At 32.5% G+C, this 17829-nt stretch overlaps 1 protein-coding gene across 4 annotated transcripts in view; it reads right to left on the reverse strand.

The window, feature by feature from the left end:
- LOC117121348 (fibroblast growth factor receptor-like 1) overlaps window positions 1-17829 on the reverse strand; it is a 61082-nt gene that overhangs the window by 4199 nt on the left and 39054 nt on the right. For all 4 annotated transcript variants that reach the window (XM_033266512.1, XM_033266513.1, XM_033266514.1 and 1 more), the window contains exon 3: window positions 17374-17652. In XM_033266512.1, the coding sequence (XP_033122403.1) occupies window positions 17374-17652 (279 nt within the window). The remainder of the gene's footprint in view (window positions 1-17373; window positions 17653-17829) is intronic.

Raw genomic sequence — 17829 nt, forward strand, 5'->3', positions numbered from 1 at the left:
AAAATAGGCAATGTGAATTGGTATCGAAGGTAAGTTACGAATTAAGATATCCAAGGTTATATGTTTATTTTAGTCTTGAATACCAAGGCGTACATCCTGAGAATTAATAGTTAAATATAAAAGCATGAAAAGCCTGTACAATAAAGGCCTTCGCAGTTAATCCAACCGGCTTTCCTCCAAACCGGCCTTCTTTTGTTATGTAACCTTTTCTGACCAAAGGCCATTGAAAGGTACAGCACAGCGTAGAGTAATTCGTCTCTAAAGGTTGCATGTTTTTAGGTTCAAAATTTGTTTACTTGTGGCAAAGATTTAGGTACATAATGCTGCCAAGGTTTAAGGTATTAGCACTTAGTCCGAATGTGTCTAGGACGAGGCAGCTAATGTTGGCAAATACATTAATTAAGGTGCATTTAAAAGGGTTTAATAGCAGTTTTGGGTGTTAAATTAGTTTATATATACACTAGTGTAAATGGACAGAGTAATTACTAGGGTGTAACATAATGGCATATATGCCCCATGATCTCTGCCATAAATGTGTACTTAGGCAAGTTACGATCCCTATGAACTAAAATGAACCTAAATGAACAGTGTTAATATCCCATTATCAGAGAAAATGTCAAAATTTCAAAAGGTATAATACGAATTGCTTGCCTCAACCTGCGTCATGTAGATCACTCATGCCACCTGGCAGTAAATAGGGATTAAATTTTCTTCCCCTTCTCAAACGAATCTAACGTCATGACTTTATGAGTACAAGCTCCTAACTTCCATATATTTATTGATTTGTCTATCTGCAACATTTGATTAAACAAATATATATACTGTATAAAATCTGATTTGATAAATCCTAATAAATTTAATTTATTTTTACCAAATGATATAAAAATAATTTACTATTAAGAAATAATGCTTGGGTGTTATTTTCACCTCTATATTTATTTGCCAATTATGACACAATTGTGAAAATCAATTTAGCTAAGCACTGCAGTTTTAAAATGTACTCTTTTGTACAGGTTCAGTAGAAATATAAATAAATTGTAGAACAGAGTTACACAAGCATACAAGAAAATGACAAGTAGATTTTTTTTATATTACATGAGTGTGTTTCAAATGCCACTAGCCTTAATTTATCTCAATCCTTGGGAATATATTGACGGAAAACCTGAGGCCTTTAAATTCTGCATCTTACGTTCTTCCAAGTCTCGCAATAACTTCCCCTTCAGACAAACCAGCCAATGGAAACCTCACATATGATTTACATTTCAATTACGCCTGACATGTCGCCGGCACCCCTAGAGGCTTGGGTAACCATAAACCTACGTTTGATACGTGCGAAGGAATTGGCAAAATAGCTTAGAAATAACAAAATTGTGTTTTGTTTAACTTTCAGTGGGATAGTATAGGCACAGCTGTCAGGTAAATAACAAATTTTCTATCTCATGAGATGCTTAAATAGGAAGCAGAATTCTTAGTTACATAAAGTTCTAGATACACATTACAGATACTAGTACACAGTAAGTAGTAAAGTTTGGAAGAATCCCAGCACTTTCAGTTAAAACATTCAAAAGGATCATATAGGCCTATAAGTTATCAGCCAATGATACAGATTAAAGCAATTAACATATTTTACAACTTAAATTAATTAAAACCCAATTTAAAAATCTGTAAAGCATAGATAAATGGTATTATTTAGAATTGGCTACAAAATTATATTCAATTAAAAGCTAAAAATTATATCCAATTAGAAGCTAAAAATTATATCCAATTAGAAGCTAAAAATTAATAAATATACTGAAATATAAAATTATAATTTAAAATATAATATAATAAATAAAAATTGAATTTTATTGTTCAGGTGTGTTAGCTCAATATCCTTATCCTTTTAGAGAAACATTAATGAATTATAAGAATGATATTGTAATACAAAAACCAAAACAGAAATCTGAGGGAGAGGGGAGGGAAATAACATTTTCAATATCAAGCAAACAATAGTTTCTTACATCTGATATAATTTTCAGCATTTACACAATAAAAATATGTTAGAAAAAAGTGATAGAATTCATACTGAAACTCCATTTCACTTAGCTGGGAATAAAACAAAATCTAATATCTCACTTAAAACCATGGGAAAAAATTAAATTCTTCCAAAAATAATATTTAAAATTGTAAGTGATATTCCAAACGTAAAACCTTGAACAAAATATTCTAATACAGTGGTAGTTAACATGTCTGGTTTAATAATGAAACAAACGCGATTGAACTGAAAACTTATTAGCTACGGGCAATTTCAGTAACCATTAGGTATCATTCACAACTACCGACTGCCTCATCAAATTACCGCAGCGATCACTTTCAAAATGACAGTTATGCAAACAAAAATGTTGTTAGCACAAAAGATGATAAATTTCCTTTCATATATATATATATTATATATATAAAGTAATATATAGAAAGTAATATTATTTTTAACATTTTTAATTCAATGATTAGATCATCGTCTTCATTTTAGAAATGAACAAAAATACCAAAATTGCTCATATATGGGTGTGATATGACATCATTATGCAGATATATAGGTATGCTATGGCATTATTATGCTCATAGTATGCAATGACATCATCATTCCCCTACAGGCATATCATACAAATCTTTCGCATAAAAGAGAGAGCTTAACATAAATATTATTTGATAAGTAAAAATTTAAATATTTTTCATTCTAATTGAATTCACACTAAAAAACTCTGATAAATAAATGAGCATTTATTATCAGACTGTATAAATTAACTAATTACTTTAAACATTTCTAAAATAATTTATTTAAAATAAAATCTTAAGAACATATTTGTTCCATTGTAATGAATATACAAAAATTAATAGGCCTAACTTAAAGGTTTTTATAAGCATTTTTTTAATTTGAAGTGTTAACAAAATAAAATAAAGTCATTCACTTTGAACAGTAATCTCAAACGGATTTCCTAAACATTCATCGGCTTATTTTAGAATTAAGATTTAAAGCGGTTTATTGAAATGCCCCAGGAGAGTACAGGTGACTGTATCAGAATATTTTGTAGGCCTATAACATGTTTCTTTAATCCAGCTGCTTTAAATGTCTTTAAAGTACAACTAAATAGCATCATAAGCCATTAGGCTTAATCCTAAGGCCATAACCAAGAGCCTTTCAACCACTCGACGCAAGTAGGAGCATCCACTTTATCACCTTCTCTTGTTAAATGCCTAGCGTGGAGCAATCCGATTTCAGAATCACAACTATCATATCACGTTTAATCTACGGAGCATACCCCATGGATCAAACTAAATGTAACATTAATCCATAACACATATCTAAAGTAAAGATCTTGCCAGACCATAACTTGAGAATTCCTCCGTCATTGACGACGTGGAAATCCACACTTAGCCGGCAAAAAATTTGGCCGACGATGGATCCTTGGTGACAATAAATCCAGCAATTGGTTACTTAAACTTGAGTGATCTCAAAGCATGCTTCTAAATTACTTAAATACAAAGCAAAATAAATGGGCGCATATGGTTTAAATGGGTGGGTATCTCATTAATGGGCAAGTATTTTTGTACTTTAAATGAGTATGTTGTAAATTGGTATGTCACTAGTTAGGAAACAGGTTAGTTGTACTTCAACTGGGTATGTTGTAAGAATGTGAATATGCTGTAAACAGGTATGTTGTAGTGTGTTGTAAAATGGTAAGTGCATTTTAAACGGGTAAATGTTTTGTTAATAGGTAGGCTTTAGTATGCTGTAAATGGGTGAGTATGTCGTAAAATCGTGAGTACGTTTTAAACAGGTAATTAAGTTGTAAATGTGCGAAAATATTTTAAATGGGTTTGTATATGGTTGACTGGGAGGCCTACTATATTGGAAATGAGAGAGTAGGCTTGAAAAGAGGTAAATAGCCCTGTTTTAATCAGGTATAAGTAATGTATATATTGTATTAAAACAGGTGTTGTAAATGGGTGATGTCAACGTGGATGACCTAAATCATTGGATGTTGTAAACGATTGTGTTTTAAATAAGTGAATGTTGCAAACAGGTATGTTTTCCATGTATTTTTTATTGCCCAACGTCTGGTTATATGTCATTAAAAAAAATCCCACTGAAAATAAATGTTGATGTACCGGTAATAAATGAGTAAATGTAAATTTAATTCAATAAATATTAATATAAAGGAGTTCTATTAAATAATTAGGCTCTCATGTACAAAAATTATTAGCAAACATCAATACTTATTATAAATAACAAATTAGGCCTACTAATTATATTAGTAAATATTAATAGCGACAACTGTAATGTCTAATAATTTACAGATAGATTTAGATTTAGTTTTTCAGATAACTTCAATGTAAGGCTATTTGTAGTGTAACTGTTTCCAGCTACAGTATGAATTAATAAGTACTGTATTATTAATATTAGTATAACACTGTTTGTAGTAATATAGACTTACTGGATTATTATTGCTGTGCTATATGAAACCATCAATATAACAATGATGTCAATTTTGAAATCCAGTGTACTGTATTCAAATCAATTAAATGCAAGGTGGAAATAAAAATCCGGTGATTCACTTTACCCACTCCCCATAAATGTTAAAAGGTCAGTCACCCTGACCGTTATTGAATAATGTAGACAATGTGAATTTACAAACGTCGACAGGCTTCCAAATTTCATGGATTTTACTTAGCAACTAGTTCTTCTAATGGCCAAATCAATTCCCTCATGTCATATTTTCACTAAACCAAGGCTTTGTACTCTTAAGCATAGTAATAACAATATCTCTTCTTTTTATTTTCATCTCGGCATTTTATGTATATTCGGTGCTATTATTAGGTTTTCTTAAGTGACGCGCCAGTCCGCCATCGTAGTGAATCAATTATTTATTTATTCAGATATAAAAAAGCTAGAGAATGCAGCAACAGCTGAAAGCACTGTATTACAAGCGATCTTAAAGCATTAAAAGGAGAAGCAAGTTAAGGCAGACACGCATAAAAATGGACAACAGACTAAGGTTTTCAATAGCATGTCTACGGTAGTCTATTGTTTTTTTTTTATTTCTTACCACAATTAATATTTTACTTTTGAATACATTAGGCCTACCTCTTGAAATAGGACTCGGTTGATTAAATGCTCTCAGCATCATACAATTTATATTTCCTGAACCTCAGGCAAATGTTATTCTAGTTTTATTCTACTAAATTAAATAGTGAAAAATGAATTGATAATGCTAATAATAACAGCAGCATCGCATTTCACATTTGCTTTTCAGTGTTTCAACAATATTAAGAACTTGTTTAAACTTTATCCTAGATTTTACTCAATAAAATGACTGAAAATAGACAAATCATAGTAAATATCACACACTTGCAAATGCATTTGGGTTGACTGTAGGCAGTTCTACCTTTAGACCATTTAAAATAGAACTAAGCGCAAATTTATGAATATATTATTAAAAACCATATTCGCAGAGGCCACTACAATTTAGGAATATCAACACAAAGATATTCATGAGTGAAAAGATAAGAGATCCGTTGAAACATGTTACATTTTGTTAAAATTGTTCAACTTTAAAACAGCAACAACAAACTCTTTTGTGTTTGTGAATACTGTCCTCGTATATGCATTCAAGTCACAATAAAAACAGGTTTCTGTGAACATGGTAGTTTACATGATTGGACTAGAAGAATACTATAAAGGAATTGACTTCAACAAATGACTAGAGATTTAATTAATCATGCTAAAGTAACCCCATACATCAGTTAGTTGGTTCACCCTTCTTGCATGCAGTGTGTTACAAGAACTATACTTAATCTGTTCCACTCCATTTGCATATTGTTTATACCAGGCTTAGTAGATATGTTTAGCTTGGATACTTAAAAAAATAACTCTGGTGCCAGAATTTCTGGAGTTATTTCTTTTGTGTGAATAGTTTTAGAACTGCTGCAATTTGATAGGGTTACCTTCTACAATGAAGTGCAAAAAAACCCCACTTCAATCACTTCCAAGTTGGTAATTGCCTCACAAATCTAGTATTTAGTACCTCGTTGAGTACAATGCAACGCATTATGATGGTCTTTAATGTGAAGGTTTATGGTAAATTTCATTACACCCTTTAATTACTGAAATTATTAACAATTGAAATCATGATAGTAAACACACAACATTCAAATAAATGTGATTTTACAACATTTAATGTTTAGATTTTTGATTTAGCTTTTCCATGGCAAACACCTGTCCATTATGTTTATGGTCTGTTGCTATTTTACATTTCTGATCAGAACAATATAAGTTGTTTGTTATAACATGTAATTTCTAATTCATTGTTATGCGGTCTGGAGCCAAACTTCCGGCATATGTCTCTATATGGAAAATGCTACTAAATACTAATATACATGTCAAGTATTATCTTTTTTTTAAGGATTTCAATCAAAATTCATTTGACAGTATGGAATTTTATAGACAAGGATATTGAAGGATTTAGTCAGAAAAATAGTGGAAATAGAATGATGGATTATTAGAGCTGAACTCGATTCAGGTAAATATGATGTGATAACCAAGTTAACTTTATTGAATGACATCATGCTTTTGGCACTTTACAGTATAAAAACCAAATTGTTGTTTAGGGGTGTGGCTCGGTGGTTAAGATATAGTAGGCCTACTATCTCACGGTTCAGTGACCTGAAATGACCTATTGGAAGCCTGTGGTATAAAGGTGAGACCCGATCCCCTGGAAACAAGTTATGTCGTCCATAGGTGTTTAATCCAATGAATAGGATAATAATGTGAAGGAATTAGATCTTAGTTTTACCAGAACAAAAAACCAGAGCAGAGATGAGAAATAAATAAATTAACTTAATTAAATTAAACAATTATATAAAAAAAAAAATGTAAAAAGCTTTCAGATAACTGCCAACTACTTTTAAACTTCATGAACAATTTTGTTGCCATCCTAAGTACACCTCTGGTTGTCAAGTTCAATTTACCGCTACACATGTTCAAGGGTACACAAGTGTGAATGCAAGTCACTTGGGACGCGTCGGGCCATTTATTAAGGTCGTGGGTCGCATTCTTTGACATTGTGCCAATCCTAGACAATTTCGTTGTCTGCTTTGTCATGCTCCGAACAAGAGTTGATGACTACAGATGTCTTTTTTTGGGTTCCTAGCATTTCCCTTTTTATTCCCAGTGGTAAAATCCTCCTTTACTCAAGCAACAATTTGGTGAATGTTTACGAAATGCCAAGCAGATGACAGACATTTATGGGTTGCAGTAAATAATTTCAAGACTATGCTGTTATTAAATTTTGAAAACGATTCATACAACCTGTTTGAAAGTTTATTTCCTTTAAACAATTCTTATGAAAAGCATCTGTATGAAGCACAATTGGAAAATTTGTTTTTTCTTTTTTTGAAATTTGGAACAATTGTTCTGTTGCAAATTTAATAACATAGTAACACAAATGTCCAATTCAAAATATGGAAAATACAAAGTACTGTATAAATACCTGAAACGAGCAAAGAATATGATGAAAAATTTAAGGGTATGGGCCTATTATTTTTAATAAAAACTAGAAAACACCCACACCTTAAATTCCAACATTGAATTTATAATTTTCAAAGGATCAAATAATTCCAATGAGACTACAAACAATAGAGTTTATGCTGACATAGATTTTTTATTACTAAAATATACCAAGTTATTTACTAGCAAATTTAAGGGGTATAAAAGAAAAATTATGAACAATTTATTAAAATGCACCAATTATTTGCCAGAATAATCTTTTTTTTTTAAATTTTCAAATGAAAGCCAGTAGTAATTCTAGTAATTAATTTTATTGCTTTTTTAAAATAGCTTGTCAAAGACAGTAGGCCTATATCTCTAAATGTAGGCCAAGTTACACAAAAAAAAAATAAATAAATAAATAAATAAATAAAATCCTGAGCGATTGAAAATCATGAGCTTGATAATGAGTAATGATGATTCTCACTACTACTACGTAATATCAATCATTTCAGATATCATACCAAAGCATCTGATGAAAAAATTAAGTATATGGGCCTATTGTTTGCAATGAAATCTGCAAAACACCCTTTCAAACGAAAGCAAGTAGCAATTCTAATAATTTTATTGCGTTTTTTTTTAAATAGCTTTTTTAAATAGCTTGTCAAAGACAGCAGGCCTAAATCTCTAAATGTAGGCCAAGTTACTAAAAAAAAAAATAATAAAATCCTGAGCGATTGAAAATCATGAGCTTGATAATGAGTAATGATGATTCTCACTACTACTACGTAATATCAATCATTTCAGATATCTATCTGCAGAATTTTGAGTTTTATTATTGCACGGATTACTACATTCAAATGTGAATTCATACTTTGCTAAATTATAGTTGGAGACGGAGATGTTACATCTCATTTTAATTACATATCCCACGAGAGGTAGATCGAAAACAAAGAACGAAGTCCCTTAGGCCACATGCATTTGTTACAACTTGGCAGTTTTATGCTTGGAATCAAAGAGATGCGAGTCTGAAGAGCTCTCTAATTATCGGATGGGGTCATCATCGTAGAATGTGTCAGTCGCATTGTGACTGTCAACCAGTCCTTTAATGTATTGTTATTTTAGAGAAGTATAAAAGATTAGTGATTCCAGTCTGAATTATCTCCATAGAAACGAGTCAGTATAAAGAGCATCTACCTATATATTAAACTGTTTTTTCTTTCGTTCTCATAGAAGTGGGGCACAGGCATAATTTGCATTTCTCTTTGTCTGTATGAATCGATTTGAAATTAGCCAAGTTAATTTGCAGTATTCTAGAACTGACAGTATTACAGTAAGAACCTATAGCAATAATTAGTATGTTTGATAATTTTAATGTGCCTATTATAAACATTCTCAACTTTTCTGTCGGACAGATCTAGTTATGACTGTATTAATACTATACAAGGAGTGTTAGTTAGCGACAGACAATTTGCTTTAGGGTAATTTGTATACTGTACTTCTTTTTACCTGTTAGTTCATTATTGGAAACCAAGGAGAATTAGGTTTTAATTGCTTGGCTATGAACATCATTATACTACTATGCCAATTTTGGTATAATTTGCCTGACCACCTATTTTATCAGACCACATAACTCACCTGACCACCCATTTCACCTGACCACCCATTTTACCTGGCCACCTATTTTGTCCGACTGCCTATTTGATCAGACTGCATACTTTACCTGACTTTTTTACCCTACTTTTGTCTGACTACCTACAGTATTATGTCTGATCACCTATATCATAATTTTGCCTGAACAAATATTTTACTAACTATATTAATAACCGCTTATTTTATACTTTTTGCTTTGCACTATTTCACAGATCAATAAATATACCATACACAACACAACAGGAAAACCACTAAAATATTTAGACATTCATGCTACTAATGAAATCAGATCAAAACACATGACTTATTGATTTGTACAGACTTCATATTGCGATAAAATAAACACCTATTTATAGGTAACTATGGAGTAATCAGTTACCAGGGCTGTGATCAAATTCTAAATATCATGTTATGTTGCGTAGAGGGTGACATAGATCAATAAATTTCACACAGCTTTCTGCAGAAAGTGAACTTTATGAAATAATCATGTTAAAATCTGCTGTATGGCATCTATAGAAATATTGCAAATCATATCAAAGAATATGACAGGGATAATAAAGTTACCATGCAAAGCAAATTTTACAAAAAAGAAAAATGAATCACAACAAATTTTTATAAAAACAACAAGTTAAGAAAGAATACAGTAAATTAAGAAAGAATACAGTATATATCAACACCATTTAATTATGAACAAACATAAAAGTAGAGGGCTAAAGGATGTTCTTTCAGCACAACAACGGAATGTTTTATTTCAGGTCCTATTTCAATGCCACAGGAAATTGTTCTATGAACGAATTGTTCCTAGAAACAATTTTTCTGTAGAAACATACCTAGTATGTGTCCTGGCATATGTATAGACAAACTTTTGGTGCTTTGGCCAATTTTGTGAAGAAAAAGGGTCTCTGTCTCAAAAACACAAACATTGGCAAGTTTATAACAAGACTAATTTGCCCACATATTTTTTGTAAACTGCATTCAAATAATTAAGGTAGTAATAAAGAGATACATATTATACTATAGTATACTACTATATATAGGCTTCTACTACCTGGTTTAAGAAAATATATGGTTATACAAACACAAACAATTTAACAGATTAATACTTGATTTTCATTGAATTTTTTATAAGTATAAACACTCAAGTTTTAAGGAGTTGGAAATATGAACTGGAAATATTTATTAAAGTGACTAGTATCAGGTGTGGTTTATTATGAGGCCAATAAAGGGCAAAGATAAAATGATGTTTATTCTACAAAGTATAAAGCAATGTCCTTCATTGTGTTTGATTGATAGCTGTCAATCAAATACTTGTAGTGTCTGTTCAGAGGTCTTAATCAGTCGGGAGCTATAAGTCATGTTAGTTGAGTAGGTTGAAGGTGGAGTTATGGCCCAATAAGCTCGCTAGATCCTTCCTTGATGAGGATTAAGTGGAATTAACTGCCACGTATTGTGTTACTAAAATGTTACCCTAAGAACAAAAACGAGCCTGGACAACCCATTGCATCCTTCCGGCTAGCCAAAACACAGACGGTGTGATTTCATTAAAAAAATTATATTGATAAAACAGCCCACAAATAACATGCAAAATATTATCTATAGACTAGTTTTCATTTCATATTTGTAAATCGTGAAATCCTACGTCGTCGTGTAGCATTAAAACCTTTCACCTAGAAGAGTAATCCCCAAATGGAATGAATTTCTGTTGCGGTCATTTGTCTGATTAAAGTGGCATTGTTATGTGTACACATCATGTGTTCATGTGTTGAGTCAGCATGTGTTGATTCTTTTATACCTATTAAAGACTAAATATCCTGGGCTTGTCCACCCATGATTCCGGGCTCTAATGTAATCACAGAGGCAGTCGTACAAAAAAATGGCCATTATTATTATAATATTATTACCATATTTATTCAAACAAATGCCCGCTTTGAATAAACACCCCTAAAAAAAACCATTCTCAACAATAAACCCCTCAGGGAGTTTATTCAAATAAATACGGTATAATATTATTCATATCCGGATATAAGATGACCAAAAAAATACAATTGTGACATGAAATGTAAAAATCAGCAACTGCTCCTTTAAAAACAAATCAGTACCAAGTAATCTTAGTTTGAAACATTCAGAAGCACCTAAATCAAAGACTTGATCTTAAAAGCCAGGGGATTTAGAAGTTGGGAATAACACCAAAAATTGATCTCAAATCTAAGATGCATATGACAAATGAGGGCATTAAAAACTACTTCTATCAGGCATGGAGTCAGTTTGTGGGATAGAATGATGCAAGTCCAATTATAGGGACAAAATTCCTCATTCCGAGTTAATTTATTTATTCAGTCTTATGTCCAGTCATGGGGGAAAAATTTTGGATGACCAATGTTACATATTCAATATGGGGATTCTTGGGTATCTAAGGCTACGTTCAGACTTGGAGATAAGCCAGGCTTGAGTTAAGCCCGGCTTAACTTTGGCGGGCGTTCAGACTAGTGGGTTTAGCCAGGCGAGAATTTGCATAATAATGAACCATAACCAGGAAACGTGTTTCAAACATTGCTCGCGAAACATACGCTCACACTCACAGCGTACGTAATTGAATGCTGATTGGTCATTTCGTCACCCGAAGTCAATGCAAGACCCCCCGCAACGATTAATGCCTGGCTTATAAAAGTTAAACACGGTGGCGCGCCAGGCCTAGTTATTATAGGAACAAAGCCCAGCTTGAGATAAGCCACCTAGTTCAGACTGGCAGGTGGATAAACCCGGTGAGTTGAGCCGGGTTTATCTACCTAGTCTGAACTAGGCCTCATTCAATTACATTGTTGGCACCTCTTATATTTCAGCTGGACTAATATACAGAAGTTATTGATATTGATATTGTTAATGATGATGATGACTACAGCATGATGAAGGTGATATGATATGATAAAGTTGATGAAGATTATGATGATAATGATGATGGTGATAATGGACAGTTGATGATTAAATACTGATGATGAAATTGATGACAATGATGATGATAATGGAGTTGATGATGATGATGATGATAATGAAACACACACACACACACACACACCCACACATATTTGTTCACATCAATATATTCTATTGTATACAATAATTTCCTAGCATTCATTGCACGATCAAACTCATCTGTTAGTTTACAACCAAATAGCAATGCACCATACTCTGTTTTCTCCACTATGCAACAGAGAATTGATTAGTTTTTAATTTACAAAGAGGTTTGCATCACTTTCTTGATTGCTTTTCATTCCAATTAGCCAAATCAAAACGATTAAAAGGATATGCGCTGAGAGCCATAGCAACCGCAGAGTAGATATATGAACCAATCCCGTAAGCTGCATTTACATAATGAATTTTAAGTTTATTTACTCTACTGAAGTTCAACCACAGTCAAACAAAACTGATGATCAAAAACTCCAGCAACATACACATTATACTAGCTTCCTGATTAGATAAAATACAGAATGTTAAAAGTAAAATGCTTGAATAAGCGCCGCACCAAACCTGATTTTTATTCGCTAAGCGGTGCTTATTCGAGAGTATATTATTACCCTGTGTGTAATGAAACACTGAGAAACAGGGTTTTAAATACGATGATTCAGTGTTAAAAATGAATAAATAACACAATGAAGACACAAGCATTTCTTTAAAAACAATTATTTACGATGACGTAGTGTAGGACCTATGATAGGCATAGGACTACGGAAATATGTGAGATAGGGAACTAGGGAATAGGCATGGAAAGCTCCATGCCAATATTTTTTTATAAGCGCCACTTTCAAATGAGCACCGCACTGAAGCATCCAAAAATTGTATAAGCGCCGCGGCGCTTATTTGAGCATTTACCACCGGCCTACAAACTTTTATATAATAAACTAACATGTTTATATATTATTTGCGGTATCTTATTAATGTTATATCATTATCAATTCCAGTTTATATTATTATTTATTTTTTATTCAGTGTTTGCATTATTATCAATTTGCTATACCTTATTAAATATTTATTTATTAATCACAAAGGGAAAATCAGATAAATATAAAGTTCATAATAAAAAATAGTTTTAACAGAAATATAATTCTATGGTTAAGCACTGGTTTGCATATTATGGCCTTGGATAGAAATATTGTTTGTCAATGGTAAAATATTGAAGGTCAGTGATGGGATTCAATTTAATTATGCACTCTTAAATCTCATTAGTTTGTGCCTCTAACAAGGTTCACAAAAGCTGAAAATGTTGCATGTAACAAATTTCAATAAGCTCCCAAATCAATCGAGATCAATTAGACAATTGGAATTTCCTTGATGCACTTATTAGTGGCAATGAGGCGATCAGAATTTCAGTAACGTTTAGTAATCTTAAACTGAAAAATTGCTTCTGTGTTAGCACTCTTACTATACAGTACCGTATTCGTAAAATATTTTTTCAGGGACAAAATGTATATTTCATTCTTATATACATCCAGTACGAATTTGCCAATACATAGGATGCAGTTTTTGTCATTACTTTTTAAAGATGATTGACGTTGGGCCGTAACAAGGAGTTTTCTAGCCAAATATGACATAGGGTTCTTAATTTATGTTCGCAAGCTGCAACAAAATTGTTGTAGAGCTGGATATGGCCGTAGGCTGCATTTCTTTTCACCTGTGGAATATACAATATGCAACACCTAGTATTTGTGTATGATTTTAACCAAGACTTTAGAATTGGAAGGCAAACACTGTAATCACCAATTCACAGCTGCAGATTCTCTTTCATCATCTTACCTTATTAAATTGTACTGACAATAATGCTACATTCTAATTAACCATGTTCATTATATCTGCAAATAATGTTATGATTTCATATGAATATTTATAAATAGATGATATAATTTAAAACCTTGGTTCTTAGAGTGATGAATTACTGAAGACCAATTGTTTCCCCCAGCATTTTTCTAATCAGCTCTTTGTACAACCTTGCCATCTTTTATCGGCTTACAAATAATGGATTCAACTTTGCTATAAATATTCATCTGCGGATATAAGACTAAAACGCCAGATAGGTATGAAGTTTGATCTTCTCGGAGGGTACGTTTACATGAAGTCTTAAGCCAGATTGATAAGGTGGCTGCAATAGTGTAGTATATACGCCCTCGACGAGCCAGCCCTGTCATTCTCCAAAACTGCTTCATTCATCAAAGCCAATGCTTTTGATTTCAAAGATGAAACCAATCTCTCGCGGGGGATTTCATCAGGACAGCTGTTTTCGTGGCAAATAAATTCAACATTTTCTCATTAATGCCTCTCACTGGCTTCCTGTATGCCAAACGGGGATCTGAACTTAGTTAAGCATTGATTAAACAACGTCTCCTTGGGGAGGTTATTCTACTTCTAGTATTATCGATCCACGTGCAATATGATGTGATTTAAGCCTACGTTTAATTCGCCTATGTAACATAATGTAGCCTTGCCCATAACTCCGCCGACCAATGCACCTGCATGTTCAATCCCGTGCTTTGAATACACAAGATAAATACGCTTGGACTATAATCGCTTTTAGTTGATGTCATTTTCCTTAACCTACAGTCCATCCACACATACTCGCCTACACATACATGATACTAAAATAGCCTGGTAAATGTGGTAAACCCTGACCAATGCATTCTGCCTCATGGGGTATATCAATTTTATTTGTACTGTTTTGACATTTTATGCGATATAAAATATATCAATTTCAAGGAGGAATATAAACTTCTTTATGTGGTAGGGCTACAAATTACCGTATACGTCTTCCTTCAATTTAAAACTGGAATTCGTCTTTAACTATAATAATAAAGATTAAAGACATTTGTTAATTTGGGGTCACATAAAAGTAGTCATTAATTGGAGAGATCTTTCATTAGAGGAAGACCTGTATAGCTACAGTATGCAGACCATGGATTAAGTGATGGTAGAGTACCATACTACTAGTTGTGCTATGTCATTGAAAGTCTAATCAACAATTTTAGAACTATAAAATCCATGAATTAAAAATTTAGAAAGCTTCGAAACTGTCTGAGAGTGTAAACATAAAAAGGCAATTAGGTCGTAATAAAATGAAATTGAAATGTTGGATGCTTTCATATGTTCCACACGCAATAACAGCGTTAAATCATTACTGCTCGTATTTTTAACATCCAAATACTTTTGATAGCTTTTCAAAAATGATATGAAACAATGCATTCTGAAACACAAAACAGGTTGAAGGTACAGATTACTTCAACAAAAGGTAAACGCCCTTTACTGTTTTGTGTTTAATTACTGTTTATAAACCCATGATAGAACTCGTATTTCGAACCTGTCAATCATAAAGGTGAATTGATGCGAAAGCAGGTTACTTCCGTTGACGGCACAATATGTTTGGTTTACAGTATGTTATCAGCAAAATCTAGGATGGATAACATTATCGGTTGTATGTTCATTGCAGCTTCAAAAGCATGGCGTGCAAAAATATATAGCAACAGCATCATGTTCAAATGCATGTACACCTTTACCATTTTGAAATTATTTTTGAATAACAGGTCTATTTTGGAATTGAAATGTGGTGTAATATTATGACATTTTCATAAGTTGGGAAAACTTTTTTGGTAACAAATATTATTCAAGAAGATACAATGGAAAGCAATGTACAAATGAACCATGGGACTGGAAGCTTTCTATCCACTAAACTATAGCTCTTCACTCCTTCCTTTAGGTTGTCATCATTCATAGCTTCTAATGCTACCTGTGTCTTCTAAACTTCTTTGATACATGCAATAATCCTTTATTTTCATATTCACATTTTTCAATTGGTTTGAATTGATTAAAAGATTACTTTTTTACCATTCAAATATTCTAATTACATTCTTTGACTTATGTTTTAGCAGTACGAAAAAAATAAAAACCAGTGTTTTAAACTACAATGAAAAGTGAATGAACCCGTAATTCCCACACCTGCCAGAGTTATCTGAGTAGATGTAGAAGAGGCAAAATAGATTGCAAGAGAATCCTCTTCAAAAATGGCAGTGCAGATGTTATCAACAATGACAGAGAAAAATTGTCTTTGTTAACAGATACTTAACTTAACACGGTACATACAAATAGTGTTACAGAATGATATTAATTAAACGTATTTGATTGATTGTAAACGAAAATAGTTTGTATAATATTAACACCATTGCAATCAATGACGATGACTTAACCTTAGAGAAGTAGGTCAACGACGATGAGGGTAATAATTGTCATGGAGATGGTTGTCATTAAAAGTTCTTGCCCGAGGGCGGTATTGATTCTATATAATATAATTTATGTCAATTATAGGTACATACTAATTATGGCTGACGCTTATGTATTACAAGCTTTGATTAGAGGAAGTTTCAACTAAGCCAGTCTGGTTAGGTAGTTAGATTTTAACTGGAATATTTTGAGACTTTTAATATGTATCCTTTGGCACGCAAAGTTCATCCTCATTGGTACTTATGTCTGAACTCGGGGATGGACAGCCACATTGCAGCATATTCCCACCTGCTAAATTTTTTCAGCCAACTTTCAGCAGTTCATTGGCGATGTTATTCTTGTTTAACGCCTTGTTCAGGCTCCTTTCATTCAAGACTTATTACCCCCCTGAGGCCTAACGAGTCGTGAAAGACATACTTGTCCATAAATCTTTCTTTAATAAGCTTCTGTATAGCTAAATGCTACTGTTTGCTGATGTTTCCACCAGATTGGGAAGGATATGACCAGCTGGGAATGTTAACATTTATCTAGAAAATGACAAATTATCACAAAATCACTCAAATTTGTGACATTTAAATATACACAAGAGAGGAACTAAAGAAATTGGTAGTTAAGGGTAAAGTAAGATGGCTGAATTAGGGGAAACCATAATTAATTATTAATATAATCATTTTTGGTCATCATTAATATTAGACCTATTATTAATCTCTCATAATTATTACTAAGCTCTCTTTTTAAACATTTTTAAATAAACATTAATGAGGATAGAGGGTTGTTCCCAAAGAGCGATGTATAGGCCTTTAGGCTTACCAAACAATTTATATGTATAAAAAAAAATTATCTATCATTCAAGAAGATGGTTTGTTTGTCCTGGCAAATCAAACAATAACAAATACAGTATATCTAAATGTGTAGAACTTTGCATATTGTTCACTTACCTATTACTGTCAATGTGTACTTGATATTTACGCTTCCAAAACCATTAGTTGCCTGGCAAACAAATTCGCCAGCATCTTCCATTTGGACGTTCTTTATTTTTAGACTAGGTCTATCTTTATTTATCTTGTAGCGTTCCCAATCTGTACGGATTCTCTCATCTTGCTTTTTCCAGATGATGAGTGGAGGTGGGGAACCAATAGCGGGACACTCTAGTTTTATTGTCCGGCCAACTCTGGTCCTTTGTTCCGGATTCACCGTTCCAGCCACCTGTGGTGGTCCTAAGAAGGTAAAAACAATTCATTTATTTATTTTTCAATAAATTATGAAATGTCAGACATAAAAAAAAAATATACAATTTCTCTCCAACCCCAAATTGCTATTCAACTACTAAAAATAATGATACAAAATTAGGATTATATGTGATCACATTACAGGTTTGGAGTCCTAACTGGAAC

The sequence above is a fragment of the Anneissia japonica genome, unplaced genomic scaffold (genome assembly GCF_011630105.1).
Source record: "Anneissia japonica isolate Jap-2015-1 unplaced genomic scaffold, ASM1163010v1 scaffold21_len1647178_cov195, whole genome shotgun sequence".
NCBI classification, from domain to species: domain Eukaryota; kingdom Metazoa; phylum Echinodermata; class Crinoidea; order Comatulida; family Comatulidae; genus Anneissia; species Anneissia japonica.